At 49.9% G+C, this 23,395-nt stretch overlaps 1 protein-coding gene across 2 annotated transcripts in view; it reads left to right on the forward strand.

Annotated features, from left to right (window-relative positions):
* KIF3A (kinesin family member 3A) overlaps positions 1–23,395 on the forward strand; it is a 302,929-nt gene that overhangs the window by 202,418 nt on the left and 77,116 nt on the right. For both annotated transcript variants that reach the window (XM_078684196.1, XM_078684197.1), the window contains 2 exons: positions 3,515–3,695; positions 14,577–14,687. In XM_078684196.1, the coding sequence (XP_078540322.1) occupies positions 3,515–3,695; positions 14,577–14,687 (292 nt within the window). The remainder of the gene's footprint in view (positions 1–3,514; positions 3,696–14,576; positions 14,688–23,395) is intronic.

Here is a 23,395-nt window from a genome sequence, read left to right on the forward strand (position 1 = left end):
ATTCTATTATCTCTTTTACCCGCCTTCCTTTTTAGGATTACACTGGAGGTGTCTATTCAAGAGCATGGGGAGCTAAGAATCTCATTGAGTAGTCATTAGTCACACAGACCTCACTGGATTGTGCAGGCCAGCTATATTCATGTCAATAGTTTTTGTATAACCTACTGAATGTCAATATGATTTACTTATAGATTTCCCCTGACGAAGGGTGAAGTTTTACAGCCGTAATGCTTTGGGAGTGATATCACCTACGAATGATTTGTCCATTCAAGTTTTGAAAAGATCAAGTTCTTTCACAACGAAAAATGTGTATACAATCTAAATTCACGAAAATAATAAATTTTTGTCTTCAAATTTGTTCAGCACACAGTTGTGTGTATTTAGGTTGTGCTAGTTCTGTGTAAGACTGTCAGTCCTAGTTTTTGTACTTTCTAAAAGTGGTATTTTCAAACACATAATTTAAAAATCATCTTTACTAAAAGGTGTATTTTAAAAATGTGCGTTCAGACATCCCAAACTCCAACTTTCTATCATCTTACAATGAGAATCTGAACTGGAAAGGTGTTTCCAGCCAGACCCCATGTGAAACTATAGAATAGATAACCTTTCAACTGTGAAAAACGATATACACAGTATTTCACTATCAGGACATGTAAAAACATACCACTACATGTCCTACCTTTTAAGTACACTGCACCCTGCCTATGGGGCTACCATGGGCCTACCTTAGGGTGACTTATATGTAATAAAAGGAACGGTATAGGCCTTGCAAGTGGGTGCACATGCCAGATCGACATAGCATGTTAAAACTGCGTGCACAGACACTGCAGTGGCAGGTCTGAGACACATTTGAAAGGCTACTTGTGTGGGTGGCACAATCCATGCTACAGGCCCGCCAGTAGCATTTGATTTACAGGCCCTGGGCACACCTGTGCACATTACTTGGGATGTATTAGTAAATCAGATATGCTAATCATGGATGCACCAATCAATTTACATGGAGTGCATATGCACTTTAGCACCGAATAACAGTGGTAAAGTGCCCAGAATCCTAAAGCCAATGAAGAATAGTTCAAAAACAGGAGGCCAAAAAGCAAAACGTCTTGGGGTAAACCCGCAAAAAATGTCAGGTGCGACAAAGGTGAACTTACCAAGGGAGCATTATCCCTTACACACAAAACACTGAACAATAAAATAAAGCAAATGACTTACATAATGAGGCTGAGACCTTTCATACAGCACCTATAATTAAAGGAGATATAGTGTCAACAAGTGGTGCTCTGATCTGGAGGATGAGCCTCCTAATCCACCATATGAGGATGTAAATCTCCTAATTATTTTGACAAAATGATCAGCACCCACTACCTATTCTTTTACAAAGATAATTCTACATTCTGAAGAGCTTAAATCAAATGATGCACTGACTCCACTTAAATTTGTTTTAGAAAAAATCTTTCTTCATGGTTCTTTATTCATATTGTTCTTTTGTCATATGTTGTCCATCACATGTAGACAACGCCTTTCCTCTCTTCCTAGAGATTCCTCGGGGCTTTTTAAAAATGTTGTCACCCCTGTGCTGAGTATTTATAGATTAATATTTTTAGGCTGGGATAGGCTTCGTTAATACAGTTGTAATCTTAGTTTGTACGCTCGAAGTTCCAATTATATGTGCAATAGCATCTATCTTCTATATATCCATTTCGTGCCCAGGTGGCAATGAAATCTCAGGTACTCTTCTTTATCTTTTGCACAGTATGTTCAGAATCAGTTTCAAAAGCGAAACGGATTCCAAACATAGTGCAAAAGACAAAGAAGAGGTACTGAGCACCTGGGCACAAAACGGATGTATAGAAGATAGATGCTTCTGCACATATAATTGTTACTTCAAGCATACAAACTAAGATCACAACTATATCAACCAAGCCTATCCCTTGCATAAAAAAATTGATCTATAAATGCTCTGTACGGGGGTGGCTATTGAAAAAAGCCCTGAAGAAGTCTCTAATAATAGACAAAATGCATTGGCTACAGGTGATAGATAACATATGGCAAAATAACAATATAAATTAAGAACCATGAAGAAAGATTTTTTCTAAAACAAATTGGAATGGAGTCTGTGCATCATTTGATTTGAGCACAACGGAATGTACAATTATCCTTGTAAAAGAATAGGTAGTGGGTGCTGATCATTTTGTCAAACTGAACAATAACATGCCTGATAACCTGGGTCACCTTGGGGAATGCTGGGACCGGGATGTAGAAGAACTAGATAATATTACCTGGGAGGCGGCTCTCATGCTCCCCAGGGAAGTGGCCATCAAGTCCTGACTGCACATAATCCAGTATAAAACCTTACAAGGGGTATACTATGATAGAGATGGGCTCCATACAGTGGGTAGAGCTGCGACCCGACGTGCCTTAGGTGCCAAAATGCCATAAGTGACTTCATACACACATGGGGGTGCGCCCTCATTTTGGCGTACTGGACTAAAATCATAGAAGAGCTCAATGCCATCCTGGAGGTTACACTACCGGTAGATTACACATACATACTACTGGGTATCCTGAACGATGTTGATGCTCCACATTTCCACCATATCTTCACTGCTTTAGGCCTAGTTGTTGCTAAGCAGGATGTGGCTAGGCAGTTGGCCGGGGGCGGCTGAAGTTCCTACTCGTCATTAATGGAAGAGGGGGATGGATCTCTATGCAGCAGCAGAGAAGTTCACATATCACAGCAGAGGCTGCCCCCAGAATTTTCGCATATTGGGGGGGGGGCGCTGGATAATATACTACGGGTTGAGACTGATATATGATGCTGTGGGACCCCTAGACACAGAACACGGTGCATTCCTTAGGCAGGGTGGTAAACCAACATGAATACAGCATACTTTAGACATGGACACAATGGTGTCTTGCTATGTGATGTTGAATTTCACTTCATTTGTATCGTCTTTTCTATATCGACTTGTTGCTGCATTCGCAACGGTGTAAACATGTAATTCTCCATATAACTGTTATCGCTGTTCATATGAAAATGTGGTTGTTATGATAAAATGTAAAATAATAGGACAGTAAAAAACAAGGAAACCAGAGTCCAGGAAGAGGTTGGAACCACCATGGGAGCATGGTGGGGGGATTTATCCTGAACTGTATCTTAGAGTCGTACACATGTGGTGAAATTGTGGCCTGCTTGTCACCCACTTGAATCCACCCTACTATCTGCAGTGGCCACGAACAGTCATGTGTTATGGACAGAAAAATGTTGTAACAGTAACTGACATGGCATTTGCTGGCCCAGATCTGAAGAATCGATAAGGAACGAAGACCCACTTTTCTGCGGACAATCTTTGGAGTCTCTTCAAAGATTCCAAATTTGTCATTTAGGGCAGTTGAGTCCCCCTTACTATAAGCATCTGGACTGATATTTGAAAGGTTACGAAGGTTTATGTTAATAGACTTTTATTGTCTAAGGAAGACTTATAAAAAAACTTTTGTTTTTGTTTCACTTAAGACAAGATCATCAGTCTCTCCTAGAAAAGCTGTCTGCACTGGAGAAGAAGGTCATTGTGGGAGGTGTCGACTTACTAGCAAAAGCAGAGGAGCAGGAGAAACTTCTTGAAGAGTCAAATAATGAGCTTGAGGAACGTAGGAGGAGGGGAGAACAGCTACGGAAGGAACTTGAGGAAAAAGAGGTGTGTGACTATTTCTTTAAATGGATTTGTCATTATGTTCTTGTTTGTGCTTCAACCTTTAGACAATATTTTAGTTAGGTAGAGGGTTTAAAGCTTGGTTGTGGAATCTTTATCGGAACCTTAGATGTTTGCTTGTGTTTTTCCTTACAATTGAATTCCTAAGGTTATTTTTTTTAACAATGCTTTAAAATTATTTGTAGCAACTGTTTTGCATTCATGTATGATTTATATTTGATAAAGTACAGTGCTCTGGGGATCTTAGTGCAAAGTCCATCTGGAATAAACAAGATTAATTAAGAAGGAAATAGTGGTGTACCTCTAAGGTTGCCTTTTCAGCAATTGAACTGAGATTTTTATCACCTGAAGAACTAATCAACTGGGCATGCCATTTCGACTCAAGAAATATTTGCTAGATTTGCACTTTATTTTATAAGCAAATTTAAGTATTTGAGCTGAATACCTATTAATTGCAAGAAAGTTGAAAACTGTAAATGTTAAGTATTTTGTTAAGAGATGCAGACTAAATGACATCTTTTCGTGTAGGTTTAATAAAGATCTTTATAAGGATTTAAACTATTTTGCACCAATGAAAGTTAATTTCACAGCATTCTAAATTTCTTTCTGTTAGAAATGGGATTTCTGGTTGGCTGAGGCTTGCGCCAAAGCCAGGCAGAAACCACCACTCTAGGCAGGGCAAGGGAGTTACACGCCAAAGATAACCCCTGCTCACCCCCTTGGTAGCTTGGCACGAGCAGACAGGCTTATCCCGGAGGCAATGTGTAAAGCATTTGCGCACACACACAGCAACAACAACCCAGGCCCACTACAAAAGGAACTCCTCAAAAGGTAATATAAAAATAACTTTTGTATTGTCAAAACACATCAAATAGTAATCACACAATATACATTGTGCCAACTGGCACGGGCAATATTCACACGGGATTATTTACACAGGACAGGGCCACTTGGGCCACTTAGCAGAAATAGCACTTTTAGAACATAGAATAAGTGTAGCACAAAATAACAATTGTAGAACACAACCAGTAACCACTGGTAAAAGGTAGGTACACACTACGCAATACTAATCACCATAGGCATAGATCACGCAGGGACACATAAACTCACTAGTATAACTATACTAGGCAAGACAACCTAAGCATGAGCACATTTAGAAGTATCACAGGCATAAAGGCATTGCACATTACGCATAAATCACATTAGGCCTAACCAGTATAAATACAGTAGGCAATCGCCTTGCGCCACATTTAGAGCACATAAATCACATTTAGGGCCTTGCGCCCTATCCACAGACCAGCCCCCCTGGCCAACTGGCCATCTCAAGGAGGGGCTCAAATGCCCTGTGTCCAGAATGTCATGGTGCGCTCCCATCGCAGCGCCAGTCATGGGTTCGCCACTGGCGCAAACCTAAACGTTGCAGCTGCCCACTACTTGCTGGGCAGCTGAGGACAATGAACAGAGCCTAAACGCTGCAGCTGGCACTAAGTGCTGTGCAGCTGTGGAAGGCCTGGCACCCCTGTGCCACTTCTGTCCCTCTCAGGGACTCTCCAGAATTGCGCCTAAACGGTGCAGCTGCCCACTACTTGCAGGGCAGCTGTAAATCAACAAAACTGCGGCATGGGCTCTCACTAGCCCTTTAGGAACAAAAATGCGCCAAAGTGAGCCATCTGGCTCTAGAAATCATAATTATTTACAACAAGGGGTGGTGATGGACAGAGTCTCTGAATTAAGCAGAGTACTCTCACCCAGTCAAGAGATCAGGGCTAGATCCAACACCGTTTTTTAGCTCATTGCACCATCCCAGTTTCAGAACCTGGCTGTATGCAAATTAGTCTGTCCCTGGCCCAGTGCATCATGGGAACAGGGCAGACCAGACTACAAAAGCCAATTCTTGCACTGGGAAGGAAACAAGCTTCTGGGGACCGGTTTCTGGCATTTCAGCCGTCTTCGGCCCGGCTTGCTTGAATCCTGATGGTGCAATGAGCAAGGGACTCACATCTGAGTATACCCTTCCACGCTTAGGGTGGACAAAATTATTTACAACAAGGGGTGGTGATGGACAGAGTCTCTGAATTAAGCAGAGTACTCTCACCCAGTCAAGAGATCAGGGCTAGATCCAACACCGTTTTTTAGCTCATTGCACCATCCCAGTTTCAGAACCTGGCTGTATGCAAATTAGTCTGTCCCTGGCCCAGTGCATCATGGGAACAGGGCAGACCAGACTACAAAAGCCAATTCTTACACTGGGAAGGAAACAAGCTTCTGGGGACCGGTTTCTGGCATTTCAGCCGTCTTCGGCCCGGCTTGCTTGAATCCTGATGGTGCAATGAGCAAGGGACTCACATCTGAGTATACCCTTCCACGCTTAGGGTGGACAGAATTATTTACAACAAGGGGTGGTGATGGACAGAGTCTCTGAATTAAGCAGAGTACTCTCACCCAGTCAAGAGATCAGGGCTAGAAATCATAAGGCAGATATGTGGGCAAGAACATGGGTCTTCAAAAGAAATATAGTCCCCGCCGGAGCCATTTAGGCTCAGGAACTGATGCTGCGCCCATTGGAGCCTTTTTGGATGTGGACATCAAATGGGGGGCGGGGGAGCCACCTAGGCCCCTGAAACAAACATGCCCCCTAGAACTGGGGCCCTCAGGGGCAAGAACACGGGCCCCTCTGGCCCTCGGGACCCCCCTGGGCTCTTTAAACACATATGGCCCAGTCAGAGCCACACAGGCTCTCTAAACAACTAAAAGTGCCCCCAAAACTGGAGCCACGCATAGACTCTTAAAAATAGTCATGCCCCTATCGTTGGAGCGACCCTCCCTTCAGGCGGGGGCCGCTCAGGACACAGGCCGGGCTTGGACCGGCCCCATCAAGGTACACCCAAAGCCCCCCCCCCCCCCAGCCCTTGCCAACTCACCGGGCTGTCTTCTTCTGGCGGGGGCTCCTCCGGGCTGCGGCACTTCTTCTGCGGGGCTTCCCGGGATCCCTGGGAACCACGCATTACCGTCGGCGGCCTCGGCCGACATCTTCTATTCACCTGGGCCCCCCTCCGGAGACCCGGGGCTCTCTCGTCACCGGCAGCAACCGCGGGGCTCTCCCTTCCGCATGGGAGCCCCGCGTCGGCGGGCCGCAACGTCACTTCCGCCTCCGTCTAGCGGCCCCGCCCACAACCAGGCGGGCTGCGGACACAGCGGCGATCGTGGCGATGGTCGAAGGGTAGGCTCCCTCTAGATAAAAACAATGCTGGCATGCGGAGTGGGCACCCGCTAAGGCGCAAATAGGCGGGGTAGGCACCCGCGATAATTTAAATAAACTGCCCTCATGCAGGGTGGGCACCTGATTTTAGAAATATAACTGCGGGCACCATGCAGGGTAGGCTCCTGCCAACATAAAATATCTCAATCAGCGGGGTGGCACCTGCATGGAAGGAAGCCACGCTGGGGGAATCCCTACGTCGGGATCCCTTTGCAAACAATCGCAGCTCAGCGCTGCACAGCCCCCAGGCTCTCCTCCCTTGGGGGGAAGCCAGTGAACGCTCTCCTAGCACGCAGGCAGGCTGAAAGTCTCAAAGTCCTGAAACAAGAAAACAAAGACAAAGGTTCCAGGGCAAGAATGTCTTCCAAGGGGAAAAAAGGGCATCCAGGGGCTGGGCAGGGCCCAGGGAGGCAAGCCTTCCCCTGGGCCCCAGCAACAGCACACCCCTAGTAGTTTCAAGCACAAGACAAGAACCTTTTACAGGAGGTCACAGCCTCTTTTTATACACACACCTCCTTTGTTTCCAAAGGTGCAGGCAAGGGAACAAGCTCCCAGGGAGAAAGAGGCTGCATCTGGTTCCTGAGCACTTTGTTTTGCTCGGCCCCTCTCTTTATTGACAGGGTGGGTCAGGGGCATCAGACACACCACAGGGGGCAGAGCCAGCATTGTGGAGGGAAAGCCCCGCCCTATTCAGATCCCAGATGCAGCCTCTCCCTGCCATCAACATGCAGATCTCCCCATTCGCCACCGAGGCAGACGCATCCTGACTCCTGGGGCCAGGCACACCAGCCAGCTCCAGCCAATCACAAGCCAGACAGCCAATTCACATTTATTACACAGACATGCAAACTTCTAGAAGTGGCACTTCCACACCAGACACATTAAATCCACGCACATCATCGCGCAGCATTTAATCTCACGAGTTCGCATATACCAAACTCGACCCTGCACTCCCTACACATCATGAACTACCAGGGACACACATATTCCCCATGCATTCCTATAGGAGGGCAGGCCACTCACCTCACATACACAGAAAGCTCACGCACTTTACACTGTACCACAGGGAAAAAGTGTGCAGAGGCCTAAAATCACTAACACCAGGTTACAGAAACAGGCTAGGCAAAAGCAAAAAGTTTCGGGTTGAACCTGCCAAAAGGCCCAAGTCCAACACTTTCTATATGTAGCATGATGCAAATACGAGCCATGCATTTGGCAGCGTCTAAATTAATGTGGCTTGACTGACAAAAGAAAAGGAATAAAGACTAATAATTACAAATATCTAATCTAATGTGGCTTTAACATCTCTTCCCTTTATTTATTATCTTGCTATGCAGATTCTGTCTCATTGGTGTCATGAAAGGTATTGCATTTAGTATGCAAAAGACCCCTTGTTAGTTCACCTGTCAAAACAATCATTTAAATAATTGTCTACTAAACTATTAACTGTTAATCCTACTGGGTGAATATTTAGTAATACATTATTTTGAAGAGTTAAAGTCAAACTGTAGGTTTAATAAATTATATTTCTGGCATTGATTGTGAGGTGCCTGCTGGGTACATTAGAGTAACAAGCATTTACAATGCAATGGTTTTGCCTTTGTTAAAGTTTGAGCTACTGGCATTGCTCTTGACAATATTTTTATTTATGTTTTTTTCAACATAAATAAATGGCATTGTCATTTACAATGCCACAAGCTTTATCTCTCGCAAATGACACACACAAACACCCACAGAGAGCCACCCCAACACACACTCAGAGGCCTCCCCACACACACACCCACACAGACCCCCCCCCACACACACCCACACAGAGCCCCCCACACACACAGCCACACAAAGCCCCCCACACAGCCTCCCTACAAACTGCGAGCCCCCCCACACACTGCGAGCCCCCCCACACACTGTGAGCCCCCCCCACACACTGCGAGCCCCCCACCACACTGCGAGCCCCCCACACACACTGCAAGCCCCCCACACACTGCGAGCCCCCCACACACTGCGAACCCCCCAACACACTGCGAGCCCCCAACACACTGCAAGCCCCCCCACACACTGCGAGCCCCCCCACACACTGCGAGCCCCCCCACACACTGCGAGCCCCCCAACACACTGCAAGCCCCCACACACACTGCAAGCCCCCACACAGCTGCAGGTAGAAGACACGGGCAATGCTGGACCTGTAAAAGAGAGGAAGAAACATTACATTAGCAAAATAAAGCAGATGGCTTACCTCAAAGATAAAAACACAGCAGCATACATACCGTCGGAACCACTTCCTGCACAGCGGAGCACACAGCTGCAGGTAGAAGACACGGGCCATGCTGGACCTGGAAAAGAGAGGGAGAAACATTACATTAGCAAAATAAAGCAGATGGCTTACCTCAAAGATAAAAACACAGCAGCATACATACTGTCGGAACCACTTCCTGCACAGCGGAGCACACAGCTGCAGGTAGAAGACACGGGCCATGCTGGACCTGGAAAAGAGAGGGAGAAACATTACATTAGCAAAATAAAGCAGATGGTTTACCTCAAAGATAAAAACACAGCAGCATACATACCGTCGGAACCACTTCCTGCACAGCGGTGCACACAGCTGCAGGTAGAAGACACGGGCCATGCTGGACCTGGAAAAGAGAGGGAAAAAAATTACATTAGCAAAATAAAGCAGATGGCTTACCTCAAAGATAAAAACACAGCAGCATACATACCGTCGGAACCACTTCCTGCACAGCGGTGCACACAGCTGCAGGTAGAAGACACGGGCCATGCTGGACCTGGAAAAGAGAGGGAGAAACATTACATTAGCAAAATAAAGCAGATGGCTTACCTCAAAGATAAAAGACAGCAGCATGCATACCGTCGGAACCACTTCCTGCACAGCGGTGCACACAGCTGCAGGTAGAAGACACGGGCCATGCTGGACCTGTAAAAGAGAGGAAGAAACATTACATTAGCAAAATAAAGCAGATGGGTTACCTCAAAGATAAAAACAAAGCAGCATACATACCGTCGGAACCACTTCCTGCACAGCGGTGCACACAGCTGCAGGTAGAAGACACGGGCCATGCTGGACCTGGAAAAGAGAGGGAGAAACATTACATTAGCAAAATAAAGCAGATGGCTTACCTCAAAGATAAAAACACAGCAGCATACATACCGTCGGAACCACTTCCTGCACAGCGGTGCACACAGCTGCAGGTAGAAGACACGGGCCATGCTGGACCTGGAAAAGAGAGGAAGAAACATTACATTAGCAAAATAAAGCAGATGGCTTACCTCAAAGATAATAACAAAGCAGCATACATACCGTCGGAACCACTTCCTGCACAGCGGTGCACACAGCTGCAGGTAGAAGACACGAGCCATGCTGGACCTGGAAAAGAGAGGGAGAAACATTACATTAGCAAAATAAAGCAGATGGCTTACCTCAAAGATAAAAACACAGCAGCATACATACCGTCGGAACCACTTCCTGCACAGCGGTGCACACAGCTGCAGGTAGAAGACACGGGCCATGCTGGACCTGTAAAAGAGAGGAAGAAGCATTACATTAGCAAAATAAAGCAGATGGCTTACCTCAAAGATAAAAACACAGCAGCATACATACCGTCGGAACCACTTCCTGCACAGCGGAGCACACAGCTGCAGGTAGAAGACACGGGCCATGCTGGACCTGGAAAAGAGAGGGAGAAACATTACATTAGCAAAATAAAGCAGATGGCTTACCTCAAAGATAAAAACACAGCAGCATACATACTGTCGGAACCACTTCCTGCACAGCGGAGCACACAGCTGCAGGTAGAAGACACGGGCCATGCTGGACCTGGAAAAGAGAGGGAGAAACATTACATTAGCAAAATAAAGCAGATGGCTTACCTCAAAGATAAAAACACAGCAGCATACATACCGTCGGAACCACTTCCTGCACAGCGGAGCACACAGCTGCAGGTAGAAGACACGGGCCATGCTGGACCTGGAAAAGAGAGGGAAAAAAATTACATTAGCAAAATAAAGCAGATGGCTTACCTCAAAGATAAAAACACAGCAGCATACATACCGTCGGAACCACTTCCTGCACAGCGGTGCACACAGCTGCAGGTAGAAGACACGGGCCATGCTGGACCTGGAAAAGAGAGGGAGAAACATAACATTAGCAAAATAAAGCAGATGGCTTACCTCAAAGATAAAAGACAGCAGCATGCATACCGTCGGAACCACTTCCTGCACAGCGGTGCACACAGCTGCAGGTAGAAGACACGGGCCATGCTGGACCTGTAAAAGAGAGGAAGAAACATTACATTAGCAAAATAAAGCAGATGGCTTACCTCAAAGATAAAAACAAAGCAGCATACATACCGTCGGAACCACTTCCTGCACAGCGGTGCACACAGCTGCAGGTAGAAGACACGGGCCATGCTGGACCTGGAAAAGAGAGGAAGAAACATTACATTAGCAAAATAAAGCAGATGGCTTACCTCAAAGATAAAAACAAAGCAGCATACATACCGTCGGAACCACTTCCTGCACAGCGGTGCACACAGCTGCAGGTAGAAGACACGGGCCATGCTGGACCTGGAAAAGAGAGGGAGAAACATTACATTAGCAAAATAAAGCAGATGGCTTACCTCAAAGATAAAAACACAGCAGCATACATACCGTCGGAACCACTTCCTGCACAGCGGTGCACACAGCTGCAGGTAGAAGACACGGGCCATGCTGGACCTGTAAAAGAGAGGAAGAAACATTACATTAGCAAAATAAAGCAGATGGCTTACCTCAAAGATAAAAACACAGCAGCATACATACCGTCGGAACCACTTCCTGCACAGCGGAGCACACAGCTGCAGGTAGAAGACACGGGCCATGCTGGACCTGGAAAAGAGAGGGAGAAACATTACATTAGCAAAATAAAGCAGATGGCTTACCTCAAAGATAAAAACACAGCAGCATACATACCGTCGGAACCACTTCCTGCACAGCGGAGCACACAGCTGCAGGTAGAAGACACGGGCCATGCTGGACCTGGAAAAGAGAGGGAAAAAAATTACATTAGCAAAATAAAGCAGATGGCTTACCTCAAAGATAAAAACACAGCAGCATACATACCGTCGGAACCACTTCCTGCACAGCGGTGCACACAGCTGCAGGTAGAAGACACGGGCCATGCTGGACCTGGAAAAGAGAGGGAGAAACATTACATTAGCAAAATAAAGCAGATGGCTTACCTCAAAAAAAAAAACACAGCAGCATACATACCGTCGGAACCACTTCAAAATAAAGCCACTCCTCCTCCCGATGACACGGCGGAGGCTCGGCCGGCTGGGCCAATCCCAGCGCGGCCCTTGCTGTAGACGGACGGCTGCTTCCTTCGGCAGGAAGGTGGGTGTAGGCTCAATGCAGACCCAGATTCGGGGGCGTTCCCGAGAATCGGCTTTCGGCTGACGTAGCGTGACGTCGGCAAAAGCCAAAGAATCTCGGGAACGCCCCCGAATCTGGTCCGGCATTGACGGACAGGCCCCTCGTCCAATGGCTAGGCTCCATTTATGGAGCCAGCCAATGAATGACGAGGGCCGACCCAAACCCCACTACAGTTCTCATCAGGTTTTCGCCTGCGCGAAAAAGATGCGCAGAGCGCATCTTTTCGCCAGGCAAAACCTAAAAAAAATCCTTCAGCATACACATCTTATATGTAGGAGCGTAAATACCATCTTCTTGAAAGAGAGGGAGAAGTGCTTTTCGGTTTCTGAGAAGCTATACCTGAAAAAAAACTAGACAGATGTATAAGTGTTATAACCAAATCTGAAGGTGACACCCATGTTCTTACCTTTAGACCTGCTTAGTTTTTCGATTACTAAAATCTTAGACAGGTGCTACCCTTATTCGAGATGCATTTAGTAAAGATTAACAGTCTCTGGAGGAGAGACTATCAATCTGGAGGGACTATAAGACTAGTTTTGAACCAGGAAAAAGACAGAATAGTCCTTACGTATGCACTATATAAGGTAGATCCTTTGCTACTATTGATGTTGGACTGCAGCATTCAACATATTGCATAATTTACTTCTAGTCACTAGAATGAGGGCTGTGATTGGGGTGTCCGCTTGGTTTGAATCTTTCTTGAGCAAGAGGATGTCAAGACTGAGAATAGAGAATGTAGTCTTGGATCCAGCTGCTGTGACATTGGAAGTCCTGCAGGCATCTCCATTACTCCTTGCTGTATTTGTATAACCACTAAAATTACTGCAGACCAAACTAGGTATTGGGTTTCAGAATTATGTTACTGACTTCCCAAGTTATCTTCACCCTGTCTGATTACCCTAAGGAAGTTTCATAAAAAGAAAATACTAGCCCAGATTAAAAAGTTTAAAACCTTAAGGATTTATTTTTCTTTGATTTATGTGTGAGTCCATGTGGTTTAGTTTCTCCCATTAACTTTTAATATCGAGTTTCTGTGATGTGTCCAACATTTTTAATCACAGAACTTAGGGCCATGCAGACACGTCTAATTATAGTTTTAGATGTATTCTATGGTAATACATCACTTGTGGGAACCACTTACAAACAGCAGTTCGAGCTATACGCTCTCCAACATTTTGTGGCTATGGCAGTCAGCAGCGCACAACATCAGGATCACATCACGCACATCACTAGTTGGTTCCACTGGTAACCAGTGAACCTGTTGTAACATTCAAAAAATTGATTATTAACTAGTTAGAGCCCACATAGGAGGCCCCATCATGTGTAGCAATCAGGATTAACAGCTGCATCCCCACACAGCAAACCAGGGTCAATGGGGTACGTCTAAAGGTTTTTCCCACTCGAATCATCTACTTTGTGGTTCTTGCTGCTAAACAATGAATTCAATTACAGGAACATCTATCGAAACCACAAGACCTTTTGACATTGCTGTTATTATGTATGCATTGTACGAATTTTGTAGTTACTTGAATGCCCTTTTCCCTTGTGTCTCTGTATACAACAAGTTGTTTCTTTTTATTCACTCTTTTTGGCCATACAAAAAGAGAATGCCTTTCTTTTTAACTAGCTAAAGTCTACGGTGATATTGTAAAAACGAATTAGAAATGTATTGAGAAAACAAAGCACACATTGAAGAATCTGCATCGTGAGGAGTTATTTCAAAATCTAAAGAGCAGTGCATACAGAAGAAGAGTATTTCACATATATATGCAGCGCGAACCTAGCAAAAACTAACTGTATCTAGCTTTTTCTACAGTGAGAGGACGGTTAACCTGAGTGCTGGTCACAGTTTGAAACACCATAACTGCAAGTTCACCTGCAAGTTCACATATTTTTGGGGACCTGATGCAAAATTGCCTCTTTATGTAGGGACTCCTAACTTCACACACCTGTACACAAACATCCTCTGTGTGTCAACCCATACGGGTGCACGTCACTGTCCTTCCATTCCTAGTGGTTACAAGGCTTTCACGCCCACACGAACCTAGCGGGACTTCGTGGCTAACATTGAAACACCAGAAGTATGAGTTATTATTTTGTTTGTGAATTGTCTGTCTTTCATTGTTTTACATTTTTGTTGTACAGATTGTGTGTTTTAATTGAACGTCTATTTTTGCTTACAGCAAGAACGATTAGATATTGAAGAGAAGTATACCAGTTTACAAGAGGAAGCCCAGGGCAAAACAAAGAAGCTGAAGAAAGTGTGGACAATGCTTATGGCAGCAAAGTCAGAGGTTTGGCTGAAAAGATTTTCTTCTGATGAATACTGCTTGTTTTTTATGCATTCCATTTGTAAGTGTGCACAGTCAAAACGGTAGGTTTGTGTGCTCTGGGGCTGTCAGAGACGCACAGCTTATACTGAAAAGATAAACTCTTAATTTTGGTTTTGTCTTAAACCTTTGACATGTACATGCTTCCATAGGGCCATTCCTTTAAGGAGTGAATCAATATTTTGACATTTATGGGAGCTACTTCTGTAAATAGGATCGCTTATTCTGAAAGGTCTGTTAAATTGCGATCCATTCTCAAGCACATGAATCTCAATTACAAATGGTGCGATATTTGTTGCACCCTGTACCTACCAGGTACAATAAAGATGATACTATTTGTTAAATTTCAGCAGGTAAATCCTACTGGAATTTACGAAGGGAAAAGGCCTAAAGTAAGATCAAACAGCCTGCACTACTGAAAAGGCGGAGCAAGATATGAACACATTTAAATGTTGCTACAACATTTAAGCAACATAGTCACATACCTTACACAACAGCCCATAGGGGATAAGTAATTGAGTGAGTGGGATAGATAGAGACAAAAAATTGGTCCAGCCAATATTAAAGTGTCACTGATATTCGCCTGCTTCCTGTTCTTGTCTTCTTCCACCTTCTAGACTAAACGAAATATCAGCAGCTAGCCTCTCCAGCCCACTACCTCATCATGCACGACTACCAGCTACTCTGAGATGTGTAGATCTACCTGAGATTCGACCCCCTCAGTGTAGGTGAAAACATATTGACTGCCATGACTGGAATGAAGCATTATATCTTTAATTGATGCCCACCCTGGGATTTAATAGATAGCTGAGAGTCCCAGGATTCGCAGGTCATTCAAAGCTTTGACCGCTAAAAGTTTATTTTTTCTTGGAAGGTTTCTGGTTGAGGTCATGGAACAGCAACAGTTACTTGCAGAAGAGGAGGGGAATTGCCTAGATAACCTCCACATTGACGTGGGTGTCAATTATCCTGAAATCTAGAGACCCACAGAGCACTCCTCTCCAGCTAGATACCATATTCATGGCTCCTCCAAACACTGAGAGCACTGGGAAATTTTAGGCCTTGGTAAGATTTGCCCCCAGCATATATATTTAGAGAAGAACCCTGAAAGAGTACATTCAAGTGTCTGTTATTGTGAATATGGGTTTACATTAGTACATAAATCTGTAGGATAGGTATATAGGTTTGAGGAATTGGAAACTGCTAAAGCATCCAGCATAAAATGCTTATGTCGGTTTCCACAGACCTCCAGATCATCTTTGTGGAGGATTATGATGTCCAGTATATGAAGTTGTTCATTTTTGCAGTGGTCATAGTGTTGTACCTGTGCAAAAACGGGACTAAGAGCCATAACACCACTTTTTGGATTCATGCAACGAGGCCTGAAGATTCAGCTTGTTGCTGAGTAAATGGCAACTATTTAATTGTGTCCTAGTAATAGCATGAAAGAATGTTACAAATTCAGTGCTAGACTGTTGGACCCGGCCTCGTGGCGTGGTTCGCCTCTGTCCCTCCACACCCTGTGAGCGTAGGCCTGTGCCCCGAGTCCCCTGCGCAGCCTCCCCGTTAGTGTAGCCTGCACCCCGAGCCTGGGCGTCCTACTCAAGTTAAACCTAGATCCCCTAGAACCTCGACCAGGCCTGCCTTTCCCGCTCCGCGCCCGGCTCCGAGCGCCTAACCTTGCATGCCCCACAAGGCCCGGACGCCATCCTCCCTTCCCGACATCCCTGTCTCCCTGGGCCGAGCGTGACCCCGGCCCCAGCGAACCCCAGACTCCAAAGGCGCGCCAGTCCCGGCTGGGGGGTAAAGGGCTCCCCGAGTGAGATAAGCCAGGGAGTTTCGATGGCACCTCCGGCTTCCCCTGAGGGGCTGGTTTCTGTCACACCTTTGGCCCTCCCCTGTGGGCCAGTTTTGATCACCCCTCTGGCCTCCCCGAGTGCTGGCTCCAGACCCGCTGAGCGTCTGGGAATTCCCGGACCCATCTTTCAAAGGGATCAAAGAGCCAACCGCCGGACCTCACCAATGACCAGCCCCCCCGGGCAGGAGACCTCTGCCTGCGAGGGTCCGGAGATAAAGAGCCAAAGGACTATAACTGGGCCCGCCCGACAACTAGCGGGCAGTTGTATCTTGGACCTGAAGCCCTGCTGATCTGATCGCGGCTGACCCTAAGAAGACTCATCCTGAACCTCTGAGCCCTGCTGACGCTGTCGCGGCTCAAGCTGAACTTGTAACCATCAGAGCCCTGCTGACGCTGTCGCGGCTCAAGCTGAACCTGTAACCATCAGAGCCCTGCTGACGCTGTCGGGGCTCAAGCTGAACCTGTAACCATCGGAGCCCTGCTGACGCTGTCGCGGCTCGATCTCTCAGACCACCGGAGCCCTGCTGACGCTGTCGCGGCTCAAGCTGAACTTGCAACCATTGGAGCCCTGCTGACGCTGTCGCGGCTCGACCTCTAAGACCATCGGAGCCCTGCTGACGCTGTCGCGGCTCTCACGAACCTCTCCAGTTCGAGCCCTGCTGACCTCGTCGCGGCTCGAGGAGTACTCTGGTCCGGCTGGACCTTCGAAACCACCATCATGACCGAGCCGACTCGACGGAGGTGAGGCAGCCAGTACGACCATCATCCCGTACCCCCCGGCTCGAGGATTGAGAGCTGTGCGTAGGGTACGCCGCGTACTGACCCAGAGACTAAAAGACTGTCCCGCTTCCCCCTTCCCGAATCCTCCAAGACTTTGTGGTCCCTTGACCACTGTGTATACAAGAGTGCTTCCTTCGTTATTTGCTATATAAAGAACTTGTTACTAGAATCCAACGGTGTGGTGTCTGTTCGTAGTGTGGTGTGAGCTCAGTGTGTACGATCCTAGACCCGAAGTCCTCCCCGGTGGGGACCTCCCATACAAGACTCGGCAAGTTCTGTGGGAGAGGTGGATCTTGGGGTGACCGGGTGAGCACAACCTGGCCCTCCGAGATCGCCCCCTTCCAACATTGGTGGCAGCGTCGCGATAAGAACCTACGTCTAGGGATCGTACAGCACTGACATACTACCCGAACGAAGAGCAACCATGAGCCTCACGAGCGACAAGACCACCTTCCAGATGGAGCTGCTGGGAGACTATTCGCACCGTGAGCTCAAGCAATTCTGCAAAGATCTCCGTATCCCGTCAACGGGATTAAACACCAAAGAGGACTTTCAACAAGCTCTAACGGCCTGGGTAGAGACCGGAGCCCAACCTCCAGCACCGACAGAAGCCGATGGAGGGGGAGCACCACTGATCGAAACCCACGCCCCGGAGCAAGAAAGAGCAGAGTCCCCGACGCGGACTCACAGCACGGAGAGAGGTCTATCTCGAGAAGAGATGACCGACCGAGAACGCAACCGAAGCCACGAGCTAGAACTAGCCCGTTTAAAGATGGAGGTAGAACTCAAGCTGGCCGAGAAAAAGCTAGCCATCGAGCAGCTACGGCTGCAAGGAGAACTGGAGGAGAAGAAACTCCAACGAGAATATGACGGAAAGAAGCTCCAGCTGGAGCACGAGCGCAGCGTATTGGAAATAGAACTCAAGGCCCGGAACGAAGGCAACAAAACAGCAGCGACCCGAGAGTCTGTTCCCCCAGTGGAACCCAAGGTCCACATCCCCAAGGATGTGGTCAAAGAATATTATAAAAACAATGACATCCAGCAATGGTTCAAGGCCTACGAGGTAGCTATGACCTCCCACCGAGTTCCGCAGAAAGATTGGGGAGCCGGGCTGTGGGGTCGATTCCTGAGTGAGGGGAGAGACACCCTACTCGACCTACCGTCTGCCGAACAGACCTCCTACAGCCACATGAAAGAGGCCCTCCTCACAAGGTACGGGCTCACCCCAGAAATGTACCGCCAACGCTTCCGAGAATGCAGGAAGATCCCCTGCACCACATGGGTAGAATATGTCAACTTCTACAGTCGGGCCCTGGAAGGGTGGATCAAGGGCAGCAAGGTGTCCACCTTCGAGGGGCTCATTGACCTTATTGCCTACGAACATTTGTCCCTGAATTGCTTTGTGGAACTCCGACAGCACCTCCTGGACAGCAAGTTGGCTGACCCCCGGAAGTTGGCCGTCGAGGCCGATCGCTGGGTGAGCACCAGAGTCCCCCGGGGGCCCGGGGGAGATTCTGGCCGAAATGAACAGGGATCGTCCCGCCAGAGGGAAGGGGGGAATCAGAATAGACAGAGGGGTTCCCAGGTAGGATCCCCGCGTAGTCCCCCCAGAAACCAGCCCGGCACCTCGCCTCCCACAGCGCGCGCAGGGTTTCCCCCAGCTAAGCCAGGGCCCCGAGTCAGCCAAGCCTGCTACCATTGCCAGAAACCCGGGCACTATGCCAATGACCCCCGCTGCCCCTTGTTCCAGAAGCCTGCCGCTGCAGGGCTCCCAGTGCGCCACATCACCTCAGTAGCCCTAGAAGAGGAGGGGGAAGAAGAGTTTGAGGGAGCAGACCCCGCAGCTATGATGTTAGTCTCCCTGGGTGATAGGGAGATGGTCCCCGGAGCTCCCCTACCCGACAACACAGAGAAGTACCGACAGCAGGTGACTGTCAATGGCCATCACATAGGGGCGCTCCGAGATACTGGGGCCAGTATCACCGCCGTCAAACGGCACCTAGTCACCGAAGCCCAGATTGTTCCCCACATCTCCTGCAGGGTGATCGCAGCTGATAACTCCGTCCGCACCTGCCGGATAGCTCAAGTCCCGTTCGAATGGGGGGGCGTCTCTGGGGAGTTACGAGTGGCAGTCCGCTCCGACATGCCTGTGGACTGCCTGCTCGGCAACGATCTAGAGAGCTCCCCATGGCAGCGGGTTGAGAAAAGGACCCACTTAGAGATGGTGGGCCTACCCGAGTGGGCCTGTGTGAGTACCCGGTCGATGACCGCCCGAAGGACCACCCCCGAAGGGGCGACCTTAGAGGCGGCACCGGCGACCCCCGAGGACCCCGAGGTCCCTGAATCCTTTGAGACCCCTGAGCTGTTCCCCAGGGAGAGCTTCCCCCCCGACGCAGGTCCCCTCGGCCCTGGTGTCGAACCGACCCCGAGCTTGGACGACCTTCCTGAGCTGGCCCAATGGCGCCAGGAAGGGGGACCGTCCCGAGAAGAATTCTGCCTAGAGCAGACAGCCTGTCCATCCTTGGTGGGGCCGCGGCAGCAGGCCGCCGCCCAGGCCGCCGGTGACCAGTCTGGCTCCCACTTTGTCTATTGGGAAAACGGCCTCTTATACAGCGAGAAAAAGTCCGCCGAACTAGGGTCCGGCCGAGTGCTGGTGGTCCCCCTACGCTTCCGCGGCTTTCTCCTGAACCTGGCCCATGACGTGCCCCTGGCGGGACACTTGGGACAAGACAAAACGTACCAGCGCCTGGTCACCCACTTCTACTGGCCGGGCATGCGCTCTGATGTGGAGGCCCACTGTAAGTCCTGCCCCACTTGTCAGTCCAGCGGAAAGAGCGGAGGGAAGCGCAAGGCTCCTCTCCAACCCTTCCCCGTGGTCAGTACCCCCTTTGAGAGGGTGGGAATCGACATTGTGGGCCCCCTCGACCCCCGGACCTCCTTGGGGCACCGCTTTATCCTTGTCTTGGTGGACCATGCCACCCGATACCCCGAAGCCATTCCCCTCCGAACGGTGACTGCCCCCGTAGTGGGGCGGGCCCTCATGGCCATCTTCTCCCGGGTGGGATTCCCCCGAGAAGTCGTCAGCGACCGAGGGACCAACTTCATCTCGAAATACATGAAGTCCCTTTGGCAACAATGTGGGGTGACATACAAGTTCACCACCCCATATCACCCCCAGGGTAACGGTCTGGTGGAACGCTTCAACCGGACCCTCAAAGGAATGATCATGGGACTCGAAGAGCCCCTGAGGCGTAAGTGGGACGTCCTCCTTCCCTGTCTCCTCTTCGCATACCGCGAAGTCCCCCAGAAGTCCCTGGGGTTCAGCCCCTTCGAGCTGCTCTACGGGCACCCCGTCCGGGGACCCCTTACCCTGGTCAAGGAAGGGTGGGAGACGGCGGCCCCAGAGCCCCCTCCCGATGTGTTTCGATACATTTTGGCCCTCCGGAACCAGACGAGGAAGTTCCGAGAGCTGGCCGAGGCAAACCTCGAGGCCAGCCAAGAAGAAATGAAACGGTGGTATGACCAAAATGCCACTCTGGTCGAGTTTCAGCCCGGACAGCGGGTCTGGGTGATGGCCCCCGTGGAGCCCTGTGCCCTGCAAGACAAGTGGACAGGGCCCTTCAAGGTGATAGAACGCAAGAGTCAGGTGACTTATCTCATCGACGTGGAGTCCCCCCGGAACCCCTTGCGGGTCCTTCACGTAAACCGCCGCAAACCCCACTTCGCCCGATCCGAGTTGAGCTTACTCCTCTCCACGGACGATGGGGAAGAAGAAGAAACGGAGCCTCTCCCCGATCTCCTATCCCCAAAAGAAAAAGATGGCTCCGTAGAGGGGGTGAGTCTCTCCTCCTCCCTCTCTCCCGAGCAGCGAGAGGACTGTCGCCAGTTACTGGGACAATTCTCAGACCTCTTCTCCCTCACCCCCGGCGTCACCAACTGGTGCGTCCACGACGTGGATACCGGGGACAGCCCACCGGTACGGCACAGAGCCTACCGCGTCCCTGACCGAGTCCGGGCCTGCATCAAGGCCGAGGTATCGAAGATGTTAGCTCTCGGGGTGGTCGAAGCCTCTGACAGCCCATGGGCTAGCCCCGTGGTCCTGGTTCCGAAGGCAGCCGCCCCCGGTGCTGTTCCCGAGTTGAGGTTCTGCGTTGACTACCGCGGGCTCAACGCAGTCACCAGAACCGATGCTCATCCCATCCCCCGAGCCGACGAGCTTATCGATCGCCTCGGAGCCGCTCGTTTCCTCAGCACATTCGACCTGACCAGTGGGTACTGGCAGATCGCCCTCACCGAGGGAGCAAAGGAAAGATCCGCTTTCTCCACCCCGGATGGTCACTACCATTTCCGGGTGATGCCCTTCGGAATGAAGAACGCCCCCGCCACCTTCCAGCGACTGGTGAACCAGGTCCTGGCGGGGTTGGAAGAGTTCAGCGCTGCGTATCTGGACGATATCGCAGTCTACAGTTCCCACTGGCCGGAGCACCTCCAGCACCTCTGGGCGCTGCTGACCGCCCTGAGGAGGGCGGGTCTCACCATTAAGGCAAGCAAGTGCCAGATCGGACAAGGGTCCGTAATCTACCTCGGGCACCAGGTCGGAAGCGGCCTCGTAGCCCCCCTCCAGCCCAAGATCGATGCCATCGTGGCCTGGGAGGCCCCCACGACCCAGACGGAAGTGCGGGCGTTTCTAGGGCTCACGGGGTACTACCGCCGGTTCATCAAGAGTTACGGCAGCATCGTAGCCCCCCTCACGGAGTTAACCTCCAAAAACCAGCCGAAGAAAGTCAGCTGGACCTCCGCCTGCCAAGAGGCGTTCGAAACGTTGAAAGACGCCATGTGCACCGCCCCCATCCTACAGGCCCCCGACTACTCACGAGAGTTTGTAGTCCAGACGGACGCGTCCGAGCATGGCATCGGAGCTGTCCTGTCCCAGGTGAACGAGAACGGCCTAGACCAACCAGTGGCATTCATTAGCCGGAGGCTACTCCCTCGAGAACAAAGGTGGAGCACCATCGAGCGGGAGGCCTTTGCGGTGGTTTGGGCCCTGAAGAAGATGAGACCCTACCTGTTTGGTACTCACTTCCGGGTCCAGACTGACCACCGACCTCTCCGGTGGCTAATGCAGGTGAGAGGGGAGAACCCCAAATTGCTGCGCTGGTCCATCTCCCTCCAGGGGATGGACTTCACTGTTGAACACCGGCCTGGCTCTGACCACGCCAACGCAGACGGCCTGTCCAGATTCTTCCGCCTCAGCGAAGAGAACCCCCAAGAGGATGGGTAGTTCTCCCCGCCTACAGCTGGGGGGGGACGCGTGTTGGACCCGGCCTCGTGGCTTGGTTCGCCTCTGTCCCTCCACACCCTGTGAGCGTAGGCCTGTGCCCCGAGTCCCCTGCGCAGCCTCCCCGTTAGTGTAGGCTGCACCCCGAGCCTGGGCGTCCTACTCCAGTTAAACCTAGATCCCCCTAGAACCTCGACCAGGCCTGCCTTTCCTGCTCCGCGCCCGGCTCCGAGCGCCTAACCTTGCATGCCCCACAAGGCCCGGACGCCATCTTCCCTTCCCGACATCCCTGTCTCCCTGGGCCGAGCGTGACCCCGGCCCCAGCGAACCCCAGACTCCAAAGGCGCGCCAGTCCCGGCTGGGGGGTAAAGGGCTCCCTGAGTGAGATAAGCCAGGGAGTTTCGATGGCACCTCCGGCTTCCCCTGAGGGGCTGGTTTCTGTCACACCTTTGGCCCTCCCCTGTGGGCCAGTTTTGATCACCCCTCTGGCCTCCCCGAGTGCTGGCTCCAGACCCGCTGGGCGTCTGGGAATTCCCGGACCCATCTTTCAAAGGGATCAAAGAGCCAACCGCCGGACCTCACCAATGACCAGCCCCCCCCGGGCAGGAGACCTCTGCCTGTGAGGGTCCGGAGATCAAAGAGCCAAAGGACTATAACTGGGCCCGCCCGACAACTAGCGGGCAGTTGTATCTTGGACCTGAAGCCCTGCTGATCTGATCGCGGCTGACCCTAAGAAGACTCATCCTGAACCTCTGA

This window comes from Lissotriton helveticus, chromosome 3_2, assembly GCF_964261635.1.
Source record: "Lissotriton helveticus chromosome 3_2, aLisHel1.1, whole genome shotgun sequence".
NCBI classification, from domain to species: Eukaryota; Metazoa; Chordata; class Amphibia; order Caudata; family Salamandridae; genus Lissotriton; species Lissotriton helveticus.